Source organism: Perca flavescens, chromosome 2, assembly GCF_004354835.1.
Source record: "Perca flavescens isolate YP-PL-M2 chromosome 2, PFLA_1.0, whole genome shotgun sequence".
NCBI classification, from domain to species: Eukaryota; Metazoa; Chordata; class Actinopteri; order Perciformes; family Percidae; genus Perca; species Perca flavescens.
This window is the reverse complement of record NC_041332.1, coordinates 23,789,524-23,814,564: the sequence shown is the minus strand read 5'-3', so window position 1 is coordinate 23,814,564 and position 25,041 is coordinate 23,789,524. Positions and strand designations below refer to the sequence as shown.

The following is a 25,041-nucleotide window of genomic DNA, read 5'->3' as shown; positions in this document are numbered from 1 at the left end:
TTATTTTTATAAATATATATATTACAGTTTAGTCCACTATATTAAACAATAGGAATGGTGATATTCTATATTTTTCTTATTCCCAACAAAACCCATGAAATGAACAAAAACAAAGATTTTGTTTTTTTTCAGTAACTGTCGGAATAGCCAACACATAATATAGTTTATTCTTCGGGGTCCTAGACCTCCATTGTTGTCAAAAAACTATTAATAACACATCAATGAGGGGCAACTTTGCACTGGGTGACATGTTCCTTCATTATGATAATGGTGTTGTATTACAGGTAACAAGTGTGATTTGTGCTAAAATCCAATGTGTTGAAAAACTACACTACTGTATATACTATACTATGCATTGTTGCCTACAATTCTAAGAATGTACAATTTTCAAGAGAGTCATTTGTGCTTTTGCAGAAAAGCCTCTAAAACTATTTAGACCACAATGGGCCACTAAAGCTATATTAAGAAGCACTCTGAATATTTTGAAATGGTAGGTAATATTTAAGTACTTTAACTGTATCAAAATAATAAGTAACATTTCATGGTCATTGGTCTGGGTGGAAAATGTATCATGCCAAACTTGGATGTGAAAACAATATGTGCAAACTATAGAATATACTTCTAATATTAATCAACACTGCCAGTGTGGTCAAAGTAAATTGTTGAAAGCCCAAAAATCTGCATAGGGAAGTTGGTTGGGGTGGTGGAGGGATCAAACACAGGACTTTCACCCAGGAGACCGGGGATCATGTCCCGTGTGTTACATTTCCTAAACCGAACTGTCGCTTTCTTGTTTTACTAAATGCAACCTTCCCGATCTTCTTTTCCTAAACTCAACCGTCCCATTATTGTTTTCCTGAACCCAACCGTCCTGTTGTCCCGCCACGGCCTTTTCCTTAACTTAAGGGTCCGTGTTAATTTCACGGAGTTGTTCCGTGGGCCCATCACGGAATTTTTGGCGATTCCGTGAAACTGCCACAGATTTTGAGTTAAGGGGCCGTGTTCATAGTAGCTACGGCGTAGAGTTGACGCAGAAGCATAAAACAGCTTTTAAGCAGCTGAAAATGCACAGGAGACAAAGACACTCAACTCAAATACCTTAGGTTGAAGGTTAAGATGTCCCGCTGGAGACCTTTGTAGCATTTTCTCTCAATAAATAAATGCCAAAGTTTAATATTTTATTTTAATATGCAGTTTAATACCGCCATCTGCTGGTGTATGACTTAATTACAAAAGACTGTTTACTGTGATATTAGATCTTCTTTATGAACAACAACACAAGCAGAAACCCAAGGTTCCTGCCATGTAAATTTAGATACAATGTGATTAGGAGCTTTACAAATTAACCTGACTTTACCTGAACTGAAATCTATTTGGCTACAACTGTGATGGTTGACTAGACTGACATGTCATAATACTCAAATGTTTAATACATCATAAACTACATGTAGGCTACAAATAACCCTCTTAGCGGTAGAACAGTAAAACAGCAGACTCAGTCATCTCTTTGGAAGCACTCCAGCCTTGCTCCCTTCCCAGTCTGTCCCAGTCAAATGATGGGAAGTCCCCACACTGGTCAGGGTGGAAATATCCACCTCCTCCTATACAGTACTGGAGACACACGCACACAATAACAACCGTATTATTACACTGTTTAATTTGCTGTGTTTTTTGACAGACAGCAGACGTGTGATGATGGACTCACGTGTTCAGTGTTGCATCCAGTGATCGGCTTGACCCCGGAGCAGATAGCCATGGCTGCACGTTCATTGTTTATTGCTCTAAATGTGATGAAACCTGCTTCAAACTCCCCTTTCATATAAACATAAAGAACATGATTTTGATTACAGCAGGATTAATTTAGTTTAGTTGATTTCTTAACCATTTTATAATTGAAGGACAACCCTTTACCTTAAAAAGTTAATTGAATATTTAATCACTTTGTTTTTGTAGTAAATTTATACAGTAGCCTAACTATTTTGGAAAATGTGATAAAAATTAGTAAATTATGAATGAATTAAGCACCAATCCAGATTGATATCCACACACATCCATAATGGTGAGAAAGCTCTATATGATCTTCCTTTTCATTCCTTCTACAGGAGGTGTTTACCTCTAGGATTGGGTCCATATAACATTCTGGTCGACTCTCTGTCTCCGTGGTCGTACACAATGGGAATAGCTGGCCCTCTGTTGCTGCAGGAGCCAACGTTGTATCTCACTGGATATTGCTGGAAGAATGTATTATTGTCATATACCAAGGCCACTGAGAGTTCTTAATTCTGATTGGCTGGAAAGTGCTAATTAACTTTTAGTAACCTATGACATTTGATCTCAGTTCCATATAAAATAAACTGTAGTTAAAGATAGCCAACAGTGTGTGACAAATGTCACCAAGGTCCAGCCAATCTCAGTCACATGTTCTGGTTTTGCCCCACCCTTGCTCCTTTCTGGTCATGCGTTTTTGACCCAGCCATCACATTCACCCCTCACCATAACCACACACATCGCCCTGTTTGGTGTCCTACCTATTAGCCTTTCACTACCGCCCTGTTTTGCTGAGCTTGTTGCCTTTCACTGCTAGCAAGGCGTGCCATTCTCTTGCGGTGGAAAAGCCCTTGTCCCCCGTCTCGCTCTCAATGGATAAAGGATGCGCTTCATTTTATGAGATTGGAGAAAATTAAATATTCCCTTTGTTTCTCAGAACGGAAATTCCATAAAATCTGGCAACCCTTCCTAGACCATGTCAGGTCTCTCCATATAGACATTGACCTTGATGTCTAGACAACTAGTTATATAGTTATATTGATTTGTGTGAATCTGGGCATCCAAACCGTAAAGTAAATTTCTAATTGTGTCTTCAAAGCGCAATTACTTACAAAGTCAATGCAAAGAAAAACTTTCGCATAGGTAAAAATGCGTGTGCCGCTGCGTCACGAAAGCCTGTCAGTGTTGACATTCTCCTGACGTTGCGGACATAAAGTAGTTGAATCAGAAGTGGAGGAAAGAATGATTGTAGCCTTCCGTGGGCGGTCAAATTCACCAAGCTGTGTGCGCCTTTGGATGATGTTGTGAACCCAGACACGACGTATCTGGGCGCATCTGGGACATCCACAACTGGTACAAAGCAGCAATAGTGGTTATTTCGGCCAAGGTTGATGACGGAAAAGCTGCGCGAGTAATGTGAATAAACACAATTTATCTCACTTGCGTGAGTAATGTGTTTGGTGTTAACACAGCAGGGGCGTAGCACAAAATTGTGGGCCCTGTAGAAAGGCATTTTCTACGGGCCCCTCCCCTCATCCACAGCTATTTATTCTAGCATTTTTTTGGGCCCTCCTCACATGGGTGTTCAGTCCCCTTTTTCCCCCTAGTCCGACGCCCCTGGAACACAGCATAATCTTTTCAGGATTATTTTTTTATTCAACCAACATTTTGTGAACCCCTTCCTGTTTAGCTGGATGTTGCCTCGAAATTATATTGAATGTATGTGTAAATGAATTATTTGGTTACATATGGCATTTTGTTGGCAAGTGGCCATAGAATAAGTGGGATACTGTAATAATCTCAAATTGTTACGCTCCATGTAGCCTTATGGATTTCGCAGAGGGTGACTGTTAGCCCCCACGTACAGTCGGGTGTTATCTGTTAAAAAGTCTATAACTTTAACCTTAAAAAGTAGCCTACAAAAGTATTAGAATCAAAATAAGTACTAAAGTACTGAAAGTACTCAAAATGCAGAATGGCCTACTTCAGAATAGATTATATTGTATATTTGGTAATGCAGTTATGTGTAAGGATCACTTAAATGTTGCAGCTGGTAAAGTTGGAGCTAATTTTAACAAATGTATACTGCCAGGTTGCCCATGTATGTAATATAATTTATGTTAAATATATTTTGAATTACTAATTTGAATCTGCAAAGTAACTAGCAACTCCCACTGTGAAATACATGTAGTAGAGTTAAAAGTACAATATTTAGAAAATAGAAATACTCAAGTACAAGTACCTATTTAAGTACAGTACTTGAATAAATGTCCTTAGTAACTTTCTACCACAGTAATTTAACATAGCTTCACATTACCTTGAAGAGCTGAAAGAGGTTCCTTCCATACAGGCGGAGGAAGCGGTTGTCAGTGTGGTAGCGGAGGATGGCTGACAGCTTCCAGTGCTCCAGTTGAAAGTTGTTGGGAACGTGCCACACAGACATGTCCTCTGCCACTATATCATAGTAACCTGGATTCTGTGAAAGTTTGGTTCATTTAGTTTGGTAATATCACATAATTCCCTGCATAGCTCCTCCCAACTCTAACTTGAGGGGTCTAATTATCCAGAGTAATCAAAAACACCTGTGTGAGTATGCAGGGTCTTTAAATTTCCCAAAAAGTAAATAGACTTACAAATTCTCTTTATGGTAAGTTAACCCATTCCCAAGATACACTTTTTAATTTTACTGTTCATCTATTGAAGCAGTGGGAGGGTGAACAGAAGTACTTATCCAGATATCAGATCTACTAATGCAAGAGAGCGGGAGAATGAATCCATTTGTGTACAATATTCCTGCAGTGATGGATGAAGTACTCAGATTCTTTACTTCAATTACCAACAAAACAATGTAAAAATACTCCATTACAAGTAAAGGTCCTGCATTCAAAATCAAGGAACATAACTGTATTATCAGCTTCATGTAGTTAAAGTGTCAGCTGTAAAAGTATGCAAAATGTACTCAAAGTATCTAAAGTAAAAGTATTTTTTTGAGAAAATATGTATTCATATTTTGGACCTTTCTCTAATCTTTGTTTTTTTGGGAAATATATGATCAATGGATCAACAGTTATTCAAGTGAATCCATGTGAGAAGGGAGACATCTCAAACATGACAAGACTATAGTGTTGTCATGTTTGAGATGTCTAGACACAACTTGTTGTATTTTATAATTCGATCATGTGTTTTTAATGTAAAATTTAAATCTGAAATTAACTAGTAACATATTCCCATTTGAATTGTTCTGGAGTTGAAGTAGAAAGCAGAAAATAGATGCAAAAGTACCTGAACATTTTTACTTAAATGCAGTACAGTGTAAATGCACTTTTACTGTTACTTTCCACCACATCATCAAGTTGTACCTTAAAATCATCCGAGGTGGCGCCCTCTGCTGCTCCAAAGGTGTTTCTGTTGGACCAGTTACCGTCTCCATCTGGAAGTTCAGCATTGTTGCCCTGCTGGCTGGACCAGCGATCGCCCACTGTGCACCTTCCGTAAACACTGTTCTCATGGACGCTCGCCACCAGCGTCCAGCCGCCTCCCGCAGTGGTCATATCACAGAAGGTCTGATAGACCATGCCATTAGCAGTGGTCAGGTAGTACAACCCATCTGGAAATATTACACTTAGTGTTAATGTAAAAAAAAAAAATCTTTATTTTCAGAGTGTAGCAACACTTTGAATTACTGTAATGAAAGAATGTTGATCAATAACATTTGTTAAGTTTAAAAGTATTGTCAGAAGAAGCACCTTCTTGTTCATTATATCTGTCCTTGATCTCTTTACAGCTCCTTGCAACATATGCGGACCTCTTCCTTAATTTGTCCAAATGATCAAAGTTTGTCATGGTGAGGGCTTGAGTCCTCTTAACATCCTTTATGGCTTCTGTGACGGTGTGATTCTCATTTACTGAAAATGAAGTCAAATTTGTTAAAATATGAAAAGGAGACAGCAGTGCTGTGGGAAAGTACTGCAAGAGCATAATAGGAATTTGTACATTTGTGTGTTCTGTATTTCCTTTACCTGTTATTGAAGAATAATCAGCTTCAAAAAGGGAAAGGGATGAACGCTTAGCAAAGGATACATGATCCACTGACACCAAAACCATTAAAAGCGAAACTGTGTGGTGTAACATTGCTGTAAAGAAACATATAAATATATTAAAACATTTGAAAGATGCCATGTGTTATCCCTTATACCAGTGGTTCCCAAACCTTTTGGGTCTGAGGTACCCCCACAGCCCTGTCAGATGAACTCACGTACCCTTCATCGATTCCCAATGCATTTTTAAAATGTATGACACTATTCATATAAAAGTGAATATTGTTTCTCATACAATTGAACCATCAGTATTACGGTGGGTTTGATCAGCAAACTACTAGTTAGCAGCAAAGTACTACTAGCCTACTAGGTTACTACTACTTAGAATGAAGCTGAATATTTGACAATTTATCCCATAATGTTACTTTTACTGTAAACAACAATTACAACCATTTATCCAGTACTTACAACTAATCATTTGAACTGTTTAGCCATTCCTTTACCTACCTGTTAAAACTTCTGTGCTTGCTTGCTAACTAGTTTTCTCTCACAGAACTGCAACATCTAGAGTTGAGGTGTTACTGTTGACTTAATGTTAATATGTTGATATATTGTTTTTCATCAAATCATAATTTCAAAATGTTCAAATTGCAGTAGTTGGATACAATCTTCCCATGTACCCCCTGGCAACTGCAGAAGTACCCCTGGTTGGGAATCACTGTCTTACACAACCCTTCATTAGTAAGTTGTTAACATAGTTAGTAGATAGCAAATTTTTTTATATATATATATATATATATATATATATATATATATATATATATATATAGAGAGAGAGAGAGAGAGAGAGAGAGAGAGAGAGAGAGAGAGAGAGAGAGAGAGAGAGAGAGAATATATATATATAACAATTTGCTTGTGGTTAGGGTTATAATGATCCAATCTTACTATTAAAATGATATCCAAACACTAATAGATCATGTCAAACAATATTTCTATGAGAAAACTTAATGTCACATTCATACATGTACATGCAACTTTCTCATCAATCTCCAAAATCTCTTATACTTAAACAGCTTGATATAGATCTCCCATTATAGATAATTACATTACATAATAGAGTTACAGTTAATACAATACAGTGGGTTGTAATATTCGTAATATTTTCATAACAAAAATATTCTGTGGGTCCAACAAGTTAGAAAATTATAAGTTGTGTTCCTTGCTGACAACACAGCTAAGCCTCTTTGCTTTATATATTTATGAATACCAAATCAAGTGTGAAATTAAGCTGAACTTTGATTAGTTTTGATGTAAATGTGAGAATTAAAACCAAAAGCAGTAAATACATAAGTATATGTGCAAGTGTCATTTCTAGTCAGTAAAGCAACAGAGACAACATTCAGGGACTGTGAAGAAACAGTTCTTACCGTACTCTCGACTGAAAATTTTCATCAAAAACCTGAAAAAAATAATTGATCATAAAAAAAAAAAAACTGAACAAAAATTAGTCAATCTTAGCCGTTTCCTCAATAAAACTGCAAATTCACTTGTGATGTAAATTCTGTCCTGGGTTGAAAGACTCTTGTGAGAGCAAAGTTTACAGTATTAGCCAAGCTGAACCAGTTAAACATAAACTACTGTTGTTGGATGTTATTTTTACTGTTGCGAAATTTTGGACGTATCAAAACAACATGCTCTCCTCTGTTGTAATCAAAGAGGTAAAGAATAACTCAGATCTTTTACTTAAGTAAAAATCAGCAATACCACAGTGCCCAAACAAACCCTCCTTTCAAGTAGTAGTTAGTTAAAAACCCTGCATTCAAAACTTTACTTAATTAAAAGTACAAAAGTAGTAGCATCAAAATATCCTTGAAGTACAGTATCAAAAGTAAAAGTACTCATTATGCAGCTATTTTTAGAACAATATATATGTGTAATCTAAGCTAATTTTAATTTCTTTATATACTAGCTGGTGAAAATCGTACTTAAGTACAGCACTTGCATGAATGTACTTAGTTACTTTCACCACTGGAATGTCCTCGTTTGACCAATCATAATGTGATTTTTATTTCTCAGCTTTTTGTGTTATTGTATTAAATTTCAAATCCTCTTTTACAATTTACTGATTCTGATTTGCACTGGATTTCACTTTCCTCTTAAATGTATCAGGACATTTTTGTGACCAGTAACACACAAACCATGACTTCTATTTTTCTCTCTGTGTGTCTTTCTCTGATCTATTTTTAGAGGTTAGACGGACACTGTAAGAGGCGTTCACTAATAATTAAACTGCTTTACACATACACATCCACATAACCTCTGTAGCTGTATACTTTATAAGTGACATATATAATTTACTTGATTTAACTAAATTGACTAGGGTTAGGAACCGGAGCGTCGTGGTTCAAGTCCCCATACGACATACCACACGACCAAAGTGTGGAGTGTGGACTGGTAGCTGGAGATGTGCTAGTTCCATTCCATGTGTGTGTAATTCTGTGTGTTGTTTGTTCTAAGAGTGACAATAAAAAGTATTAAATAAAAGTGGAATATTTTAAGTTTAAAAAAAGAAAACTCATAGTATATCATGTTGAAAAGTCATAGTAGGTGTGTTGAAAAAAGTCATCTAAAAGTAATGGTATAGTATATTGAATAACATGATAAAAAGTCATAGTATAGTTTCTCGAAAACGTTCATGAAAAAGTCATGTTACAGTATGTCAAAAAAAGTGGTAAAAAAATCAATAAAGCATGTCAAAAAGCCATTATAAAGTAATTGTATAGTATGCTAAAGAAAAGTGATAAAAAGTAATAGTATAGTTTGACAAAAAAAGTCATAGTATAGTATGTCGAAAAAAAGGAATAAAAAAAGTCATAGTATATCAAAAAAAGTCATAAAAAAGTCAGAGTACAGTATGTTGACAAAAGTAATGCAAAAGTCTTAGTATAGTATATTGAAAAAAGTCAACAGGTCATAGCATAGTTTTTCGAAAAAGGCATTAAAAAAGTGATGGTATGGTATGTGAAAGAAGTCATAGTATAGTATGTCGAAGAAAGTCTGGAAGAACATACAAACTCCCCAAAAAAAAGGCCAAGCCCGGACTGGGGACTGGCACTAGCCACCATCCCATCAAATAAATCATGTTGAAAACAGTATGTCAGAAAAAATGCATTAAAAAGTCATAGTACGTTATGTTAAAAAATTAGTATTAGTATAGTATGTCGACAAAAAGTGATAAAAAAAAAGTCATAGTATAAGAAAGTCTGGAAGAACATGCAAACTCCACAAAAAAAGGGCCAGCCCGGAGTGGGAATCAATAACATAAAATATGTTGAAATCAGTCATGGTATTGTATGTTGAAAATAGCCATTAAAAACTCATAATATGGTATGTTGAAAAAGTCAGAGGATAGTATGTCAAAAAAAGACCAGAAGACCAGGTTGATGAAGTTGAAGTTTCTTCTCTCACCATCCCACCAAATAACTTATGTTGAAAAAAGTGACAGTATAGTATGTCAAAAAAAATGATGAAAAAGTGATGGTATAGCATGGTGAAAAAGTCATAGTATGGTATCTCAAAAAAAGTGATGAAAAAAGTCATAGTATAGCATGTCAAAAAAAAAGTGATAAAAAAGTGATAGTATAGTATGTCCAAAAAAAGTGATAAAAAAGTCTTAGTATAGTATGTTGAAAAAAGTCATAAAAAGTCAAATATTATGTCAAAGAAAGTCTAGAAGAACATGCAAACTCCACAAAAAAGGCCCAGCCCGGTCTGGGAATTGAACCTGGGTAAGAGTCTACAGTGCCCACTTTCTGGTGCTAGACACCATCCCACCAAATAACTAATGTCGAAAAAAGTAATGAAAAATTCATGGTATATGTGGCCGGGTTGGTTCAGTGGGCAGGTGCACATATACTGAGAGATTTATGCCTTGACATAAAGGTCCTGGGTTTGAATCCGACCTGCAACGATTTCCTGCATGTCTTCTGCCTCTCTCTCATTATGCATTAAAAAGTCAGTTTAGTATGTCAAAAAAGGGATTAAAAAAAAGTCATAGTATATTATGTAAAAATCAAACCAGGGTCAGAGTCTGCTGTGCCTACTTGCTGATCCAATTTCCCCAAAGAGACCGAAAGGAATTATAAGGTATTTTGGACAGAAAGACTTTGCAAGCTGGATCAGAGGAGAAGTCTAGTAGAGTCAAAGCTAATCCACCAGTCAATATCTATGCATATTAAAATGGGAAGTGTTCAAAAACTCTTCATACGGTATGCTGAGGCTTTAGAACAGTAGCTACATTACCTTACACAAATCGATTAACAGCGCCTTCTGAAACTCTAGCTTTCTGTCCTGCCTGCAGCCTCGATGACTAATTTAACTCTCACACATTCAAGGTGGGCGGGTGTAGCCCATTAAAAGTTCCCCCTGACGAACACAACCTACTTCGAGGTCCTTTTCGTGTGACATGAGAATGAAACGAAGGAAGAATAAAAACAAGGACAGTTATTAGTCAGTCATTATTAACAGATGTAATTACTTTATCATTCCTCGGAGAAAGGACCCCACACACTTCACGTGTCAGGCCTGTAATGAGAAAAGTCATTACAGGCCTGTAATGACTTTTCTCACTCAGTAACCTGCATGCAACGACTGCAAAGGGAGACTCATTTTTAAAAATGTATTTGACCTATGTTTTATTAATCCTCTTTGGTATGGTGACTATTCTTACATTAGTTAGAGAAGCCTACAGCTGATGGATATCCTATGTAGGTTACATGCCCATTACACAGCGAATAGCAAAAGTCTGCACACGCTTCCCTTCTGCAAACAGTTATACAGCATCCTGTACCATCTCTGTGTTTTCTCACTCCTGCATAATCCGAATAAACACAAATATGTTATCACTGGTGCCTAATAGTTTTATACATGTGATAACTGCATACATTTTCAGAAAAAACAATTACAAAAATTAAGACTATCAGTTATTGCACTGATCCATGTGATGTACTTTAAGATGTGGTGTACTTTAAAGGAATATTATGACATTTTTGGGAAACACAATTATTCTCTTTCTTGCAGTTAGATAAAGAAAATCCATACCGCTTTTATGTCTGAGAGTGGTATCAATCTTCTCATCTAACTCTCAGTAATAAAGTGTTTGTGTGTGTGTGTGTGTGTGTGTGTGTGTGTGTGTGTGTGTGTGTGTGTGGGAGTGGCAGTGGGGGAGGGAATCCCGTAATAGTTGGCTCTATTAAGGTTTGTACCTCCTTGAGGCTGTAACACCCACTTTCATATTTAACACTAACAAGGGTGTCTCATTAAACAATAATGAACAGATGTTAATCTGCAGAGAGTTCATCATGGAGCAGAGTTGTCACTGTAAAAAGCTTCTGTATTCTCACTGGTCAGGGCATCTTTCACAGGAACAACCTTTACAAATTATTCATGTGTGTTTCTTTCAGGGGATAGAAAGGGGAAACAGAGTGCACAGTGCATCCATACAAGATGCACAGCTGACAGGTGCTAATGTGAGTTAGTTACATAATCCCATTTTTAGAGATTCAGAGAAATCCTGACCTGTCTCTCCATGATGGGGAAAGGCCTTGAATGGAAGCCAACAATACCCATCTTCAGTGGTAAATCCACTGTATGTCAGTGTTTTCACAGTAAAATGGGTGAGATATTTGACTTGTTTGTGGTAACCTTTAATCTGAAAATACTTTTGAAATTTGTCATATTACTTCACCATTTGATTTTAAGGTGTATTATCATCCATGTACAAGATCAATTCTAATCTAAAACTAAATAAATGAGGGGAGAGATGAGCACACCTATCCCAACTTGAATCAAGACTTTGAACTAATCAAGTGTTTGCCTTACTCTGTTTTGTTTTGGCATGTAGCTGTTTCTTAGAAAATGACTCAAATAAGTGCCACGGTGAAATAGGAAATTACTTATTTCCTTTTGAGTTTCTTTTTAAATCGATTTAACTGCAGAAAAAAATATCATAAACCCCAGTCACCTCTTCTATTTTATGTAATCTTGCTGATAGGCCTCAGTTTATACCCAGATCTGGACCTGTCGATATTTTTCTTGCTACTGGAAAACGAGTAGTAATCCTCTCATTGAATTTTTCCAAAAAATGCAATACATTACTAGGCTACTAGACTACAAAGTCTTTGTTGGGTAAACATCATGTGAACAAAAATGAGCTATACAGTATGTAGCCCACACACCATTAAAAAAAATATAGATCCAACACAATTATTCCCAGAGATGTACCATGCTCATGTTATTTTGTTATTTTGTCATCATCAGATCACCTAAGGTGGAACATCTTTGTCTACATGCAGCTGCTTTTTGTACACATAGATGTTAAATATCTGGGAGTAAATTCACTGTGTGTGTGTAAATGCTTATTTTCTCTCTCTGTCCTACAGGCCTACTGGGGTCAGATGTGCACACCATCTACCTTCTTTGCATATTTTTCCTGGTCCTTTGCAAATGGTGTCACTTATATTGGTATCTGCGTCAGTCTGTCTTTGTCGTTGCTTTCCTGAGTGTCCGTGACGTGCTCCGACGAAGTCGCTCTGTGATAAAACACAGTTACCGTTGTGTTCCCGCTGTCCTCGCTTCCCCTGGTATTCGTGGCACAGGAGACGTCCAGTTTCAGTGGGCTCTCCTGCTTTAGGTTTCCGGCCTCGTTGCTCGCCATCACCGTCTCCACCGCTGCGCTCACCGCTGCGCAGCAGCCTCGTCCGCGGCAGCGCAACAAGCGCAGGAATGCGTCTCTGAAGTCCGCGTTAAACGCATAGATGACCGGGTTGAGGGACGAATTGCTCCAGCCGATCCACACAAAGACATCAAAGGTTTTTTCGCTGACGCAGTACGGGCCCCGCTGGTCCTCTGGTCCGGTACAGAAGGGCAGAGCGCAGTTCAGGACAAAGAATGGAAACCAGCAGCAGACAAAAACACCCATGATGATGCTCAGAGTTTTGAGGACTTTCGTCTCTTTTCTGATGGAGACTCTGAGCTCCCGGTGTGACTGATTGGAGCGCTGAGAATCAGGATGAAGATTGATATGAGGCTGATGTGAGTTGGCACCGATGTTCGTGAACAGGTGAGGACAAAGTTCGGGTACGTCCGAGCGGCAACTCTGCGCGTGCTCCGCCGCCCGCTCCAGAGAGGATATCATCCGGATCTGCATCTGGGCTATCCGGTAGATGCGAGTGTATGTGACAATCATGATTGCCACGGGGATGTAGAAACTGATGAGGGACGAGGAGATGGCGTATGTGCGGCTCAGTCTGGAGTCACAGCTCCCATCAACGCCGAGAAGCGTCAAATCCTCCCCATGTGGATCACCCATCTCCGCACGGTGCCAGTTCAGCTGCACGGGGACGAAAGAGATGACCAGGGAGACTGCCCAGGTCACACCGATCATAACAGAGGCCACCTTCTTGTTCATACTCCTCTCATAGAGGAAAGGGCTGGAGATGGCCCAGTATCGGTCCACACTAATGAGGCACAGATTGAGAATGGAGGCCGTGGAGCACATGATGTCGCATGCCAGCCAGGTCTTACAGAACCCTCCAAACGGCCAGTAACCAGCCACCTCGACCACAGCTTTCCACGGCATCACCAGAACGGCGACCAGGAGGTCCGACAGAGCCAGGGACACGATGAAGATGTTGGTTACTTTGGCGCGCAGGTGCCGGAAGCGATAAACTGCTGCGCACACCGTGAAGTTGCCAAAAAGCGTCCAAATGATAAGCAGCGCCAGGACGCAGCCCGTTAAAGCTCGGTGCGCCGGTAACTCCTCCCGGCTGCCGGCTCCGACCAGCGCAAAGCCGGTTGTGTTATTCATTGCATCTACCAGTGCTCGGCCATTTGTCAAACTAAAAGGACAAGAAATCCAAACAAACAAAAGCAATATTAGAGAGCGCGCGTTTTTCTCCAGTCGGACTGATCTGTGTTGCTGCTCCGTGCACATAGCAGATTTACTGGGGACCACATGCAGCACCAGCTGGTACTCACTGCTGACAACACAGCTCAGTGACGCGCAGCGCTGAGATAAGTTTGACATCTGAGCAAAGACAAACATGTCAAGCAATTTTAAATTATTTCTGTTAATTTACTTTCATTCACCATTACTGTTTAATATTCCCTTTTTTACCAGTGTCTTCGTCCTATTTCTCCCTCCCACTCAATGTATCATTAGAGGTTCTATTAGAATAAAGGACTGAGCGGCTTAAATACGCGCTGTTAACAGGGCGACATCAGACTACAGTAATGAATAATTTTTATTTATAGAGCACCCTTCATAACAAAGATACAGAATGCTTTACATTTCAGCACTGTGACTAAATAAAATCAGGCAACTACTGAGATAAGAAATAATACAAATAGATGTGAATAGTTTTTTAAGGAGTAAATAAATAAAACATTAACTGAAGAACCACTGAACTGTATATTAGCAAACTTAAAATTAACTAAATATAAATGTCACATGGGTGTGAAGTTGAGAAAAGAGGAGCTAAAAGGGCTAATTTAACAAATGAGAAGTCATCCAAGATGACGTTGTCCATCACGCCTCACTTCCCTTCCGCTTAATCTCTCCCATTCACCTGGTACATTGGACTTATTGTGAACAATAGATATTCTTAGATGTTTGCTTTTTTAATAGGCATTATTTTATTTGACTCATTTCACTAGACCCATTCCCTGAACTTATTATTTGATAAACCTGTTATTGCATTATAAACTGCTTGCCATACAGTAATTTTGTATTTCAACTTTTGTAATTGCTATTTTTCCATGAATTACTCCATTCCTAATAAGTCCATGTATTCTTTGAGCCAGTCTGTTTTACATTTTCAATTTTCCTGGTGAAAAGGTGTACAAATAAACTTGACTAGACCTAGCATGTTTCTGCAGGACAAAGCAGGCCTGATGTCAGCTTAATTTATAATTTACCTTATTTTTATTGTTTCACATCATTCATGCAACACAAATCTTCTGCATTTGGACTCGCACATGAGTCATGCAGATTCATTTAAAATTTCACAAAGGCACATGAGTTGGCAATACATTATTGCACATCATCATAGGAGTTTCCAGCAGACAGGTTTCAACCAAAGCTCTCGTCACAGTGTAAGGGTCACAGTTGGCAGCAGGACGTCTGTCCTCAAAGTACCCACAGCCCATCCGACTGACATGGCCAGGGATGCGAACACTAACAGCACGAGAGCCTATTGCTGTAGAGAATTCATTGTAACTGGAGGTGGTGAGTCGATTGTTGAGGCGACTCACGTTATCAGCGCCATCGTGTGCATCGTAAACACGGAGGTGCTGAGAGTGACGCTCGCTCAGCCTTCTGATTGCATCTTTAATGTACCTGCAAATTAACAATGAACATATTTTATCTTTGCATTTTAAAATGCACTGGTAGCACAGGATAAGTGTGTTTTGGTTATTGGGTGTGTGTCACTCAGTGGTCTAAGCTTACTGAAGTCCCCCTGGGCTCCTCATCTCCTTGGTGCTGAAGTTAGCGTGACAGCCTGCTGTACCAACGTCAACCTCGATGGGTTTAGGATCCAAGGAGGCAACAACTCCAAAGTCTTCACAGACACGGTGCAAAATGTAGCGGGCCATCCACAGATCATCCCCCATTTCAATCCCTTCACATGGGCCGACCTGGAACTCCCACTGAGACAAAAACACAAATCACATTGTCATGTGTAAAATATTGTATGTGACCTTGAAGTAATGTATTTATTTGGCAGATACCATGTAGATTTACAGGAAATATGGGGGGAGACAGAGATAGGGAAAATCAAACCAGGCACCTTGCGCTTATATGGTACGTGTATCTTTACCGCTAGACAAACATACATTCAATTGAGTAATGTTTTACTGTCATATGAAACTGACTACTACTACTACACACATACATACATACATACATACATACATACATACATACATATATATAAAAAATATAACAAATTTGGTGATCAAATAGTTCAAAACCAGACAAGCTGTTCATACCTGGGAGGCTAATGCTTCTGAATTTGTGCCAGAGATCCTTACACCAGCATACAGACAGGCTTTATAGTGACATATACAAATGTCTCTCCCATACACTTTGTCAATGCCCACAGCACAATTTGCTAAGAATAAAACCACACAGAAAACATTTGGTGAGAAAACAGTTACAATTAAAATCACTATAAGAATTTGAACTGTTACTGCAACTGTTACATACTACATTTCAAGCTATAAAATGAATTGCACATTTCTTTGTAATACTTTCAATATACAGTATGTATTTGTAGTTCAATCCAATATTCAAATATCTATTTTTAAATCACACCTAGTGCTGGGAATCCAACCAAAGGAGGCCAACCAAAGGGACGTCCATCCAAACCAAACAGTGTGTACTCCTGTTCCATCCCGAACCAGGGCTGAAATTCTCTTACTGCCTCCATGACTTTAGCACATGGTGAACGCTGATTACTTCCTGTGTGGAAAAAGTAAAACAAAAAATCAGTAGGCGCAGTAGGCTACATCTAAACTATGGGCTTCTTAGGGTCCTCTGTATTGTACATGTAGCTGACACTGTTGAGTTCTATGTTACCTTTGGGCACACAGTTGCCGTCAACCACTTCACACAGCACCAGTTTATTGGGGTCAAGAATGAAAGGATCTCGAAACATTTTCACCGGGACCAAAGTGACTTCGATTAAAGTCTCACAATCTAACCAGACCGCATCCCATTCTGCAATATCTGAAACAGCAACACATCAGGCAAAATATCCATGGATTGTGAAAGACATCAACAATGTTAACTAAAGCCCTTTAAAAAATAACTACAAAGACCACACGTGGCGATCAGTGTCCATTCTTGCAGTTTGCTGTACCTCTGAGTCCTGTTGGTTCTTTGTTCAGAGTCCTGGTTTTACACTGTAGCTTTTCTCCTGCTTCATCAATCCAAACGTACGTCACCTGGCACTCTGTACCGCTGGCAAGAGACAGATAGTGCTCCCTGACTGTCTTGTGAAGACTGAGGCTTTCGGACAGGACAGACATGACGATTTTCTCCAGATTCAAAGAAATGAACCTCAGCGTAAATTCTTTCAGAAAGACTTCTAAACCTCATCCACCTCTCTCTCTCTTCCCTAAAACTGATCAGCTGTTTCGAGGCGTTCACTTTTCAGTTAGACAAAGCATAATTGGCCATGAATTTCACGAGCCAATCACTTTAATTCTGTTCTCTGCTGCTGTCAGTTGTCATTTCAGGCAAAGCGTGCAACCCTCCTCCTCCTCCTCCTCCTCCCCTTCCACCTCCAGTCATCGTCACCCACGGCACCCTGGGTCCTCCTCCAGCAGACCGCTCCGGTCAGCTGCTCCTTCGGTCCGGTCTTCGGGCTCTTTCACTACCACCATCAGTCTAGACTCCATCGGGGGGATATGCCTTGGCTTCTCTACCCCTTTAAAATTATTTTTATAACGATGGAGTCTAATCTCCAAAGACTGTGTACATTTCATATTATGCATATGTACAAATAAACCTTTGCATATTTGCAACGAAGTCTCTCCTGATTGAAATACTTCTCTTTGAATGTCTTCCAGGTGTGAATGTGTGCAACTGTGTGAATGTGATCAGGGCGTTCCTGCAAAAGAGAGGCTGCCTCTCAATGAACCTTCCCTGAATAAATATAGGTTAAATGTAGCACTCCTGCTCATTGGCAATATCTGTCCCTAATGCAGTTTGGTTCATTACACTATGTTTGAATATTCAAAAGAGTTAAATATTCAAAGAGTTGCATATTCAAATGCATTTTGGGGTTATTTATTATGCATTGTATGTACTGTATAATGATGATTCAGAGAATAATCAACCAAATCTGCAGCCCCCCTCAACTTTAAAGAGCTTTTAGCAAGTTTAAGCTCATTGTTTAGCTGTCATGTCCACATCTTCACTGTTTAAGTTTACTCTCACAGCTCTTCATAGCGTTGTTTTCAGCAGCAGCAGGCAGCTGTCTGCAACACCAAACAACAGACAGACAGAGTTAAATTTTTTTCCAATCGCTATGACAATTTTTTCAATACTTTTAACAACTTTCCTAAACTCTTAACGCACCAACACACCTACAACACACAATTGGCAAAACAGTTAATTTCATGCGCAAAAATTTAAACTAAACTCCAATACAAATTTTCAAAATACAATAATACACTAATACAATACACTATGTCTACCAAAACAATGCAAACATGTCTCAAAATCAAATAATTTTTCCAAAACACTAACACATGTTCTCTGCCAACAGGAACATTTAGTCAACAATATCATACAAAACTCTAAAATCCCATGGAATTACAGAAACTGCATTATTTTATGTGTCAGGTCTGCCCTTATATAACAGACAACAGTGATTGTATTGATCATAGATTGTGTTTTGCACTGCAGTTTCTCTTGAAGCCTCTCTAAATTTTTGTTTTGTTGGATTTAGTACATGCATGCATATTTTTTTTTAAGATAATTTTTTGGGCTTTTCCGCCTTACAGTTTTTCACAATCGCTCTGACACTTTTTTCAATACTTTTAACAACTTTCCTAAGCTCTTAACACAGTTAGCACAACATCCGTCTGTGTAGGCTATACAATTAACACATTTCTTGTTGCTTTGACACAAAATGTATTCAGTTAACACAAATTTAAAATGCTTGAACTTCTTTTACACACAAGCTCCACCAAGACCAAAACAATGGATCTTCACTGCCAAATTTACAAATGCTTTCACACTGTATGTCAGAACAGATAACATCATGTTCTAAACCTAACTTATAGGCTAAAGTCAAAGTGAACAGCTGATCATATTGTAAATTGAAACACAAATATATTCTCTGCATTTTATATATGCATTTATTGAGAAACAGCTGATTGAAGTTATGCAAATAGATCAATCACAGCTGATTCCCTTCTAGGAAACACACTCAGGTGTTGAGGTTCTTTCAATCGCATGATCATATGGTAGTACAGTAAAAGAGGACCTATTTGAACAATATACTGTAAATTAACACAGAAAATAAGAAAAATGCCTTCACGAGGGAGAGGAAGAGGACTACCAGGACAACTTTCTATAAAGCTACTCTGAGATGGGTCAATGATTTTTTGTATTGAATCTCTGCAGCAAAAGAAAGAAAATGGTGGCCGGGTTGGATCAGTGGGTAGAGCAGGCGCACATATACTTGGAGGTTTATGCCTTGACGCAGATATCCAGGGTTCAAATCCGACTTGTGACTATTTCCTGCATGTCTTCCCCCTTTCTCTCTCTGCCCTTTCTCAACTAGCTGTCCTGTTGAATAAAGGCAGAAAACCCCAAAAAATAATCTTTAAAAAAATTTGCTAAACCCAACAAAACAAAAATGTAGAGGCTTCAACAGAAACTGCAGTCCAAAACACAATCTATGATCAATACAGTCACTATTGTCTGTTGTATAAGGGCAGACCTGATACATAAAATAATGTAGTTTCTGTTATTCCATGGGCTGTTAGTGTTTTTTATGACATTGTGCTATGATTGACTAAATGTTCCTGTTGGGAGAGAACATGTGTTAGTGTTTTGGAAGAATTATTTGATTTTGAGACATGATTACATTGTTTTGGTAAACACAGTGTATTGTGTTAGTGAATTATTGTATTTTGAAAATCGGTGTTGGAGTTTAGTTTACAATGTGTGATTTTGAGCATGAAATTAACTGTTTTGCCAATCGTGTGTTGTAGGTGTGTTGGTGCGTTAAGAGTTTAGCAAAGTTGTTAAAAGTATTGAAAAAAGTGTCATAGCGATTGTGAAAAACTGTAATAAGACAGCTAGGTGAGAAAGGGGAGAGAGAGGGGGAAGACATGCAGGAAATTGTCACAAATCAGATTTGAACCCTGGACCTCTGCGTCGAGGCATAAACCTGCTATATGTGCGCCTGCTCCACCACTGACCAACCCGGCCACCATTTTGTTTCTTTTGCTGCAGAGATTCAATACAAAAAATGAATGACCCATCTCAGAGTAGCTTTATAAATGTACGGTTTATGGAAAAGAAAAGGACACAGAGACAAAATTGTCCTGGTACTCCTCTTCCTCTCCCTCGTGAAGGCATTTTTCTTATTTTCTGCGTTCATCTACAGTATATTGTTCAAATAGGTCCTCTTTTACTCTACTACCATATGATCATGCGATTGAAAGAACCTCAACACCTGAGTGTATTTCCTAGAAGGGAATCAGGTGTGATTGATCTATTTGCATAACTTCAATCAGCTGTTTTTCAATAAATGTATGTATAAAATCCAGGGGATAAATTTGAGTTTCAATTTACAATATGAACAGCTGTTCACTTTGACTTTAGCCTATAAGTTAGGTTAGGTAAACATTTTTAAATTTGGCAATAAAAATCCATTGTTTTGGTCTTGGTGGAGCTTGTGTGTAAAAGATGTTCAAGCATTTTAAATTTGTGTTAACTGTATGCATATTGTGTCAAAGCAACAAAACATTTGTTAAATGTATAGCCTACACAGACGGATGTTATGCTAATTGTGTTAAGAGTTTAGGAAAGTTGTTAAAAGTATTGAAAAAAGTGTCATAGCGATCGTAAAAAAACTGTAATAAGAAAACACAGTAAGCTGCTGGTTAGCTTAGCTTATCTAATCTTATTTTAGTTTAGCGTAAAGACTGGAAATGGGAGAAGCCAGCCCAGATCTGTTAGCCTATCAGCACCTCTAATCAGCAAAAACACACATTATGTCGTCTGTTTGATCTGTACAAAAAGTGAGTGAACGACATGTTGTGGTTAAGCCAAGGTAACTTCCTCTTCCTCTATCTTGTCATCATTGTTTCCCCTGCTTCACTAACCAGCTGCTAGCTGTGGTAGCTTCATATTTACAGTACAGACATCTAGAATCTTAATCTTCTCATCCAACTCTCAGCAAGAAAGCAAATAAGTGTGTTCCCCAAAATGTCAAACTAAAGTTTTGTTTTACCCAAGGCAGTATATTGTAATAGTATAGCTTTGCCTCTCATCTACCTGCTACCTTTAGGCAGTATTGTTTAGATAACATACCGCCATGACAGTGCACTCTAAATTTAATACTCCCTCTTCCCACAGCTTTCACTAACTCACTCATTCTCTTACTCACTCACTCACTCACATGCACACATCAGCACACACTCAAAGACACGCTACTGTGGCTAAAAGCAGACTTTTCGGCCAGGAACACAACCAGATGGCACAGCTGAATATGAGCATGGGTGAGGACACTAAAATAGCACTCAAGCAATATTTGATCTTTATTAATGGCAACAGGGTTTTGTTTGAATACAGATTTAGATGATGGTGACAGAGACAGACAGTCCAAAGCAAATAGGAGGACGGGGAGTTTATAATCAGATTATCTCCATCATTTTTGAGAGTTTGTATTATTTTTATGCATTTTCTGATTTAGGACACACTGGAATTAAATCCATTTTGTTGAAATCAAATTGGTTTCATATTTATTTCCTTTCTTTTCCTAACGGGGAGTTAATGGTTGAATCTAGTAATAATAATAATAATAATAATAATAATGATAATTCAAAAGTCACAACATATTATACCTTTTACATTCCTGAATATTAGGTAGTTAGTAGTAGTATGGTCATACACATATGCATGCAAATTAATGTATTTGTCCTGTACAATATTTAATCCATTTTAGAAATCTTCATGTTGTTACTGTATACAGCAGGGAGCTGCAACACTCTCTAAAGCTACGTTCAGCCCCACCAGTCCCATTTCTTGCACATATCCGGACACAGTCTCCACTGTGCTGTGTTTTTCTGCAGACGTCTTCTTGATTGTCTCGTTGCAAGGCTCTGAACACTTCTCATCGCACTGCCTTTTTAAGGCAGACATTTCTTTGTCACACGTTTCTCTCTCCCTCTGCAGGCTGTCCTCCAGCTGTCTCTTGAGGTTTTCTTCACTTGCTTTTTGTTTATCAACTTTAATTCTGATTAGTTTTAGCTCCTGCTGGAGGGCCAGGATTCTCCTTTTCTCCGCTCTCTGATTCTCCATCTGAATGTCCCTTTCTCTCTGGTCCTCCTCCGTCTTGCGTCTGAGCAGGTTCTCTATTTGCTTTTTCCTGTCCTCCTCCTTCCTGCTCTGCTCCTCCAAGCTCTGGCTGAGTTTATCCAGCTCTTTCTGCAAAGCGTCTCTCTTCATTTCCTCCCTCTGCCTGATGGCCTGCTCTTTCTGTATTTGCTGAAGTTCCCTCTCTCTCTCCTTCTTTTCATTTTCCACTCTATCCTTTTGGATCTTCTGCTCCATTGCTCTTCTCAGTTTCTCCTCCTGCTCCTCCTGCTCCTCCAGCATTTTAATAACCTGGTCAAGCTTTTCTTGAAGAGCTTCTCTCTTCTCCTCCTCCTCTTGACGTATATACATCACTCTTACCATCTCTTGTATCTGCCTCTCCTTCTCCTTCTTATCATTCTCCTCCATACATCGTCTAAAGGCCTCCTCGCGTTCTCTTGCCAGCTTCTCCTCCTTCTTCTTCTCCAGCACCTGTTTTTTCTTCAGCTCCTCGATATCCATCTGGCTTTTTTCCTGAACCATCTGTAGCTTTTTTTCATACAACTCTTCTATGGCTGCCTCCTGCTTCTTTTTTAACAGCTGCTCCTTCTCATTCAGCAGCCTCCATTCCTCTTGCAGCTCCTGAGCCAGATCCTCCTCTGCTTTCTCGAGCATCTTGCTGCCATAGAACGCTGCTCCATTTTCCTGCATCATGCTTTCCACTAAGGCAAGCAGCTCGGACACCTGGTTCTTGTTCTTGGAGCTCTGGTTGTTGAAGACACAGTACCTGCCCCCACATCCGGCCACCAGCTCGACCAGATCCTTGCACTCATCTATCAGACAATCTTTCACGGATGTCCCTTCTTCAAGAAGGTCTCCATGGGTAAAAACCACCACAGAGAAACTCAAAGCATGGGAACCCATTGCTTGTTTGATCTGCCGCACCGCCTCCTTCTCCTCCCGAGTGCACCTCCCAATCTGAATAACAAGGAGGAACACATGTGGCCCGGGGTACAGGAGGCTAACACTCCTCCTCAACTCCTTCTGCACCTCCTGTGGTGTCTGATGACTGTCCAGAAGTCCCGGAGTGTCCAGGAGTGTCAGATGTCGCCCACGGAATTCTCCAGCGACCCTGCGACAACGCTGGGTGACAGAGGAGCTGCTAACCTTTGAGTCAAAGACCTTACGGCCCAAGATGGAGTTGCCGGTGGAGCTTTTTCCGCTGCCAGTCTTCCCCAGCAAAACCATTCTGATCTCAGTGGAGGAGAAAGACATCTTCCTGCCTGAAGAGACAAAAAAAGAGCATGGTTATGTTCAAATAAGAGAAAGACAGAAGGAAAGAATAGGTTACATTCAAAACACAAATCCCAACTGACCTGCGCAGCCAATAGAAGACAGTTGCTTGCTAATGGATGACATGCTGTTTCTGGGCACTCTCCTCCATAAAGTGAGAACAAAAGAGAACAGCGCATCGCTATATAGATCCCAACATTGTGGGTGTGTCTGGCCCTATGACACGTAAAACTCCTCTGAACTCTAACCATCACTACCACCGTGTTTCTAATCAGTCTGAAGAACATGTGAGACAATAGTCTGTCTCTGTACATCAGCAGATCTTATCTCTGAGTATACACACTGCAGCAAGAGGCCATCCAGCTTCCAGCAGAGGCAAAGATCTGGAAAGCAGGCTGAGGTACTGTACATGAGGAGCAGTTGGATCAAAGTCCAACAAGACTAGTCATTTGATTGTTAGGTCTCTTTATCTTAAAAGTGATTAGATGTTGTTTAGGAACCACCAAGGACCAATAAACTAGGCACTCTTCTGGCAGTGTCACACAGACCAGACAAACTGGCTCTGATCATACAACAAGACTGAAAGTCTACAGTCATGCTAGCAGCTCTATGAAGCTGTACTTTGGCACAGCAGTGTTTTGAGCCAAATGCTATTGTCAACATGCTAACACGCTGACAAGCACTAAGCAGGTATAACGTTCACCATCTTAGTTCAGCGTGTTAGCATGCTAACATTTGTTAATTAGCACTAAACCCAAAGTACAGCTAAGGCTAATGGGAATGGCATTAGTTTGGCAGGGCACAAACCAAAGTATTGGAAATATTGACCTAATGGTGGTGCTAGAGGAAAAGTCCAAGGATCACCAAAGTTATTACTCTTCTTTTTTAGGGGGACATGGAAGTGTGTACAAAATTCCATGGCAATCCATACAATAGTTGTTTATGCACTCCACTAGACAGAGGCAGAGGTCAGTCTGTGTGATGCTATCTATCAGACAAGTTATTGATTGTTTCCATGAGACGTCAACCAGTCTGGTGTCAATTCTTTGTGCCACAGACACAAGAGCAATAGCATTAATAATTAAGAGTGGATTTTAAATGGATGATTGTGTTACTATTACTGTATTATTCTCTTTTGTTGTGACTTTATTAATTGAATCTACTGAAACTACTACATCTTAAAGCCTAAAAGGGTCTGATAACACTTCACAGAGTCTCTGTAGTTTATGTCTCTTGGTATCATTAAGCTGTCTATTCAAAAAATAAATGTACTGTGTGTAAATGCACTTACATGTTTACTTTGTTATGCATGGAGTTCATTCACTCACTCAGTAAGTCAGCAACTGAATCATCTATGCTTATAGCATATCTGCATTCAAGAGGTGGGGGGACATTGAAATCTCTAAAGAAACTAAGCCAGGTTCACCCATCTGCCTGTTGTACTGCTGAACTGTGTTTAGAGCTTTGTGTGTGTGTGTGTGTGTGTGTGTGTGTGTGTGTGTGTGTGTGTGTGTGTGTGTGTGTGTGTGTGTGTGTGTGTGTGTGTGTGTGTGTGTGTGTGTGTCTGTGTCTGTGTGTGTGCATGCGTGCATGCGTGCATGCGTGTCCTCTTAATCATGGCTTATATGATTGCAATGATTATATACATTTCAGTTTTCCTGAAAATATATATCTGCCTGTTGTTGTTATGAAGAAACTCAGGAGCAGCTCAACTCTGGATACACGAAGAAGTTCAGGAGACATTGATGACTTACACAAAAGCATTTAATTAAATCTAAATGGAGGAGATTTAGGATTAAGCAGTACGGAACCACAATCTAGTGTTGTGTAGTGCCATCTCAA

At 39.2% G+C, this 25,041-nt stretch overlaps 4 protein-coding genes across 4 annotated transcripts; all 4 read right to left on the bottom strand.

Annotated features, from left to right (window-relative positions):
• Nucleotides 1-1,180: 1,180 nt before the first annotated feature.
• LOC114564419 (intelectin) lies at nt 1,181-12,507 on the bottom strand. Its single transcript, XM_028591753.1, has 8 exons — nt 12,277-12,507; nt 5,787-5,900; nt 5,514-5,672; nt 5,127-5,374; nt 4,085-4,243; nt 2,114-2,231; nt 1,706-1,812; nt 1,181-1,611 (listed from the first exon to the last, which is right to left on the bottom strand). The coding sequence occupies exons 2-8, from the start codon at nt 5,896-5,898 to the stop codon at nt 1,468-1,470; spliced, it is 1,047 nt and encodes a 348-aa protein (XP_028447554.1). The 5' UTR covers nt 5,899-5,900; nt 12,277-12,507; the 3' UTR covers nt 1,181-1,467.
• Nucleotides 12,319-13,671, bottom strand: LOC114562656 (D(1) dopamine receptor). Its single transcript, XM_028589220.1, has 2 exons — nt 12,946-13,671; nt 12,319-12,861 (listed from the first exon to the last, which is right to left on the bottom strand). The coding sequence occupies exons 1-2, from the start codon at nt 13,669-13,671 to the stop codon at nt 12,319-12,321; spliced, it is 1,269 nt and encodes a 422-aa protein (XP_028445021.1).
• Nucleotides 13,672-14,764: 1,093 nt separating this feature from the next.
• LOC114564411 (glutamine synthetase-like) lies at nt 14,765-17,081 on the bottom strand. The gene is made up of 6 exons (XM_028591742.1): nt 16,727-17,081; nt 16,444-16,593; nt 16,180-16,326; nt 15,855-15,976; nt 15,313-15,512; nt 14,765-15,201 (listed from the first exon to the last, which is right to left on the bottom strand). The coding sequence occupies exons 1-6, from the start codon at nt 16,893-16,895 to the stop codon at nt 14,868-14,870; spliced, it is 1,122 nt and encodes a 373-aa protein (XP_028447543.1). The 5' UTR covers nt 16,896-17,081; the 3' UTR covers nt 14,765-14,867.
• A 4,489-nt stretch (nt 17,082-21,570) lies between these two features.
• On the bottom strand, nt 21,571-23,325 carry LOC114562650 (immune-associated nucleotide-binding protein 9). The gene is made up of 2 exons (XM_028589209.1): nt 23,283-23,325; nt 21,571-23,189 (listed from the first exon to the last, which is right to left on the bottom strand). Exons 1-2 carry the CDS (start codon nt 23,323-23,325, stop codon nt 21,571-21,573), a joined length of 1,662 nt encoding a protein of 553 aa, XP_028445010.1.
• Nucleotides 23,326-25,041: the final 1,716 nt, after the last annotated feature.

Excerpts from the sequence above, each read along its gene's own strand:
- LOC114564419 (XM_028591753.1), bottom strand. The coding sequence starts at position 5,898 with ATGTTACACCACACAGTTTCGCTTTTAATGGTTTTGGTGTCAGTGGAT. Across the intron at positions 5,375-5,513 it reads CAGATATAATGAACAAGAAG|ATGGGTTGTACTACCTGACC; the intron begins GTGCTTCTTCTG and ends TAATATTTCCAG. Across the intron at positions 1,813-2,113 it reads ATATGGACCCAATCCTAGAG|GGGAGTTTGAAGCAGGTTTC; the intron begins GTAAACACCTCC and ends TTTATATGAAAG.
- LOC114562656 (XM_028589220.1), bottom strand. The coding sequence starts at position 13,671 with ATGAATAACACAACCGGCTTTGCGCTGGTCGGAGCCGGCAGCCGGGAG. Across the intron at positions 12,862-12,945 it reads CGCAGAGTTGCCGCTCGGAC|CGCTCCAATCAGTCACACCG; the intron begins GTACCCGAACTT and ends CCTGATTCTCAG.
- LOC114564411 (XM_028591742.1), bottom strand. The coding sequence starts at position 16,895 with ATGTCTGTCCTGTCCGAAAGCCTCAGTCTTCACAAGACAGTCAGGGAG. Across the intron at positions 16,327-16,443 it reads CGGCAACTGTGTGCCCAAAG|GAAGTAATCAGCGTTCACCA; the intron begins GTAACATAGAAC and ends TTTTCCACACAG. Across the intron at positions 15,513-15,854 it reads CAGAAGCATTAGCCTCCCAG|TGGGAGTTCCAGGTCGGCCC; the intron begins GTATGAACAGCT and ends TTTTTGTCTCAG.
- LOC114562650 (XM_028589209.1), bottom strand. The coding sequence starts at position 23,325 with ATGTCATCCATTAGCAAGCAACTGTCTTCTATTGGCTGCGCAG. Across the intron at positions 23,190-23,282 it reads GTCTTCTATTGGCTGCGCAG|GCAGGAAGATGTCTTTCTCC; the intron begins GTCAGTTGGGAT and ends TTGTCTCTTCAG.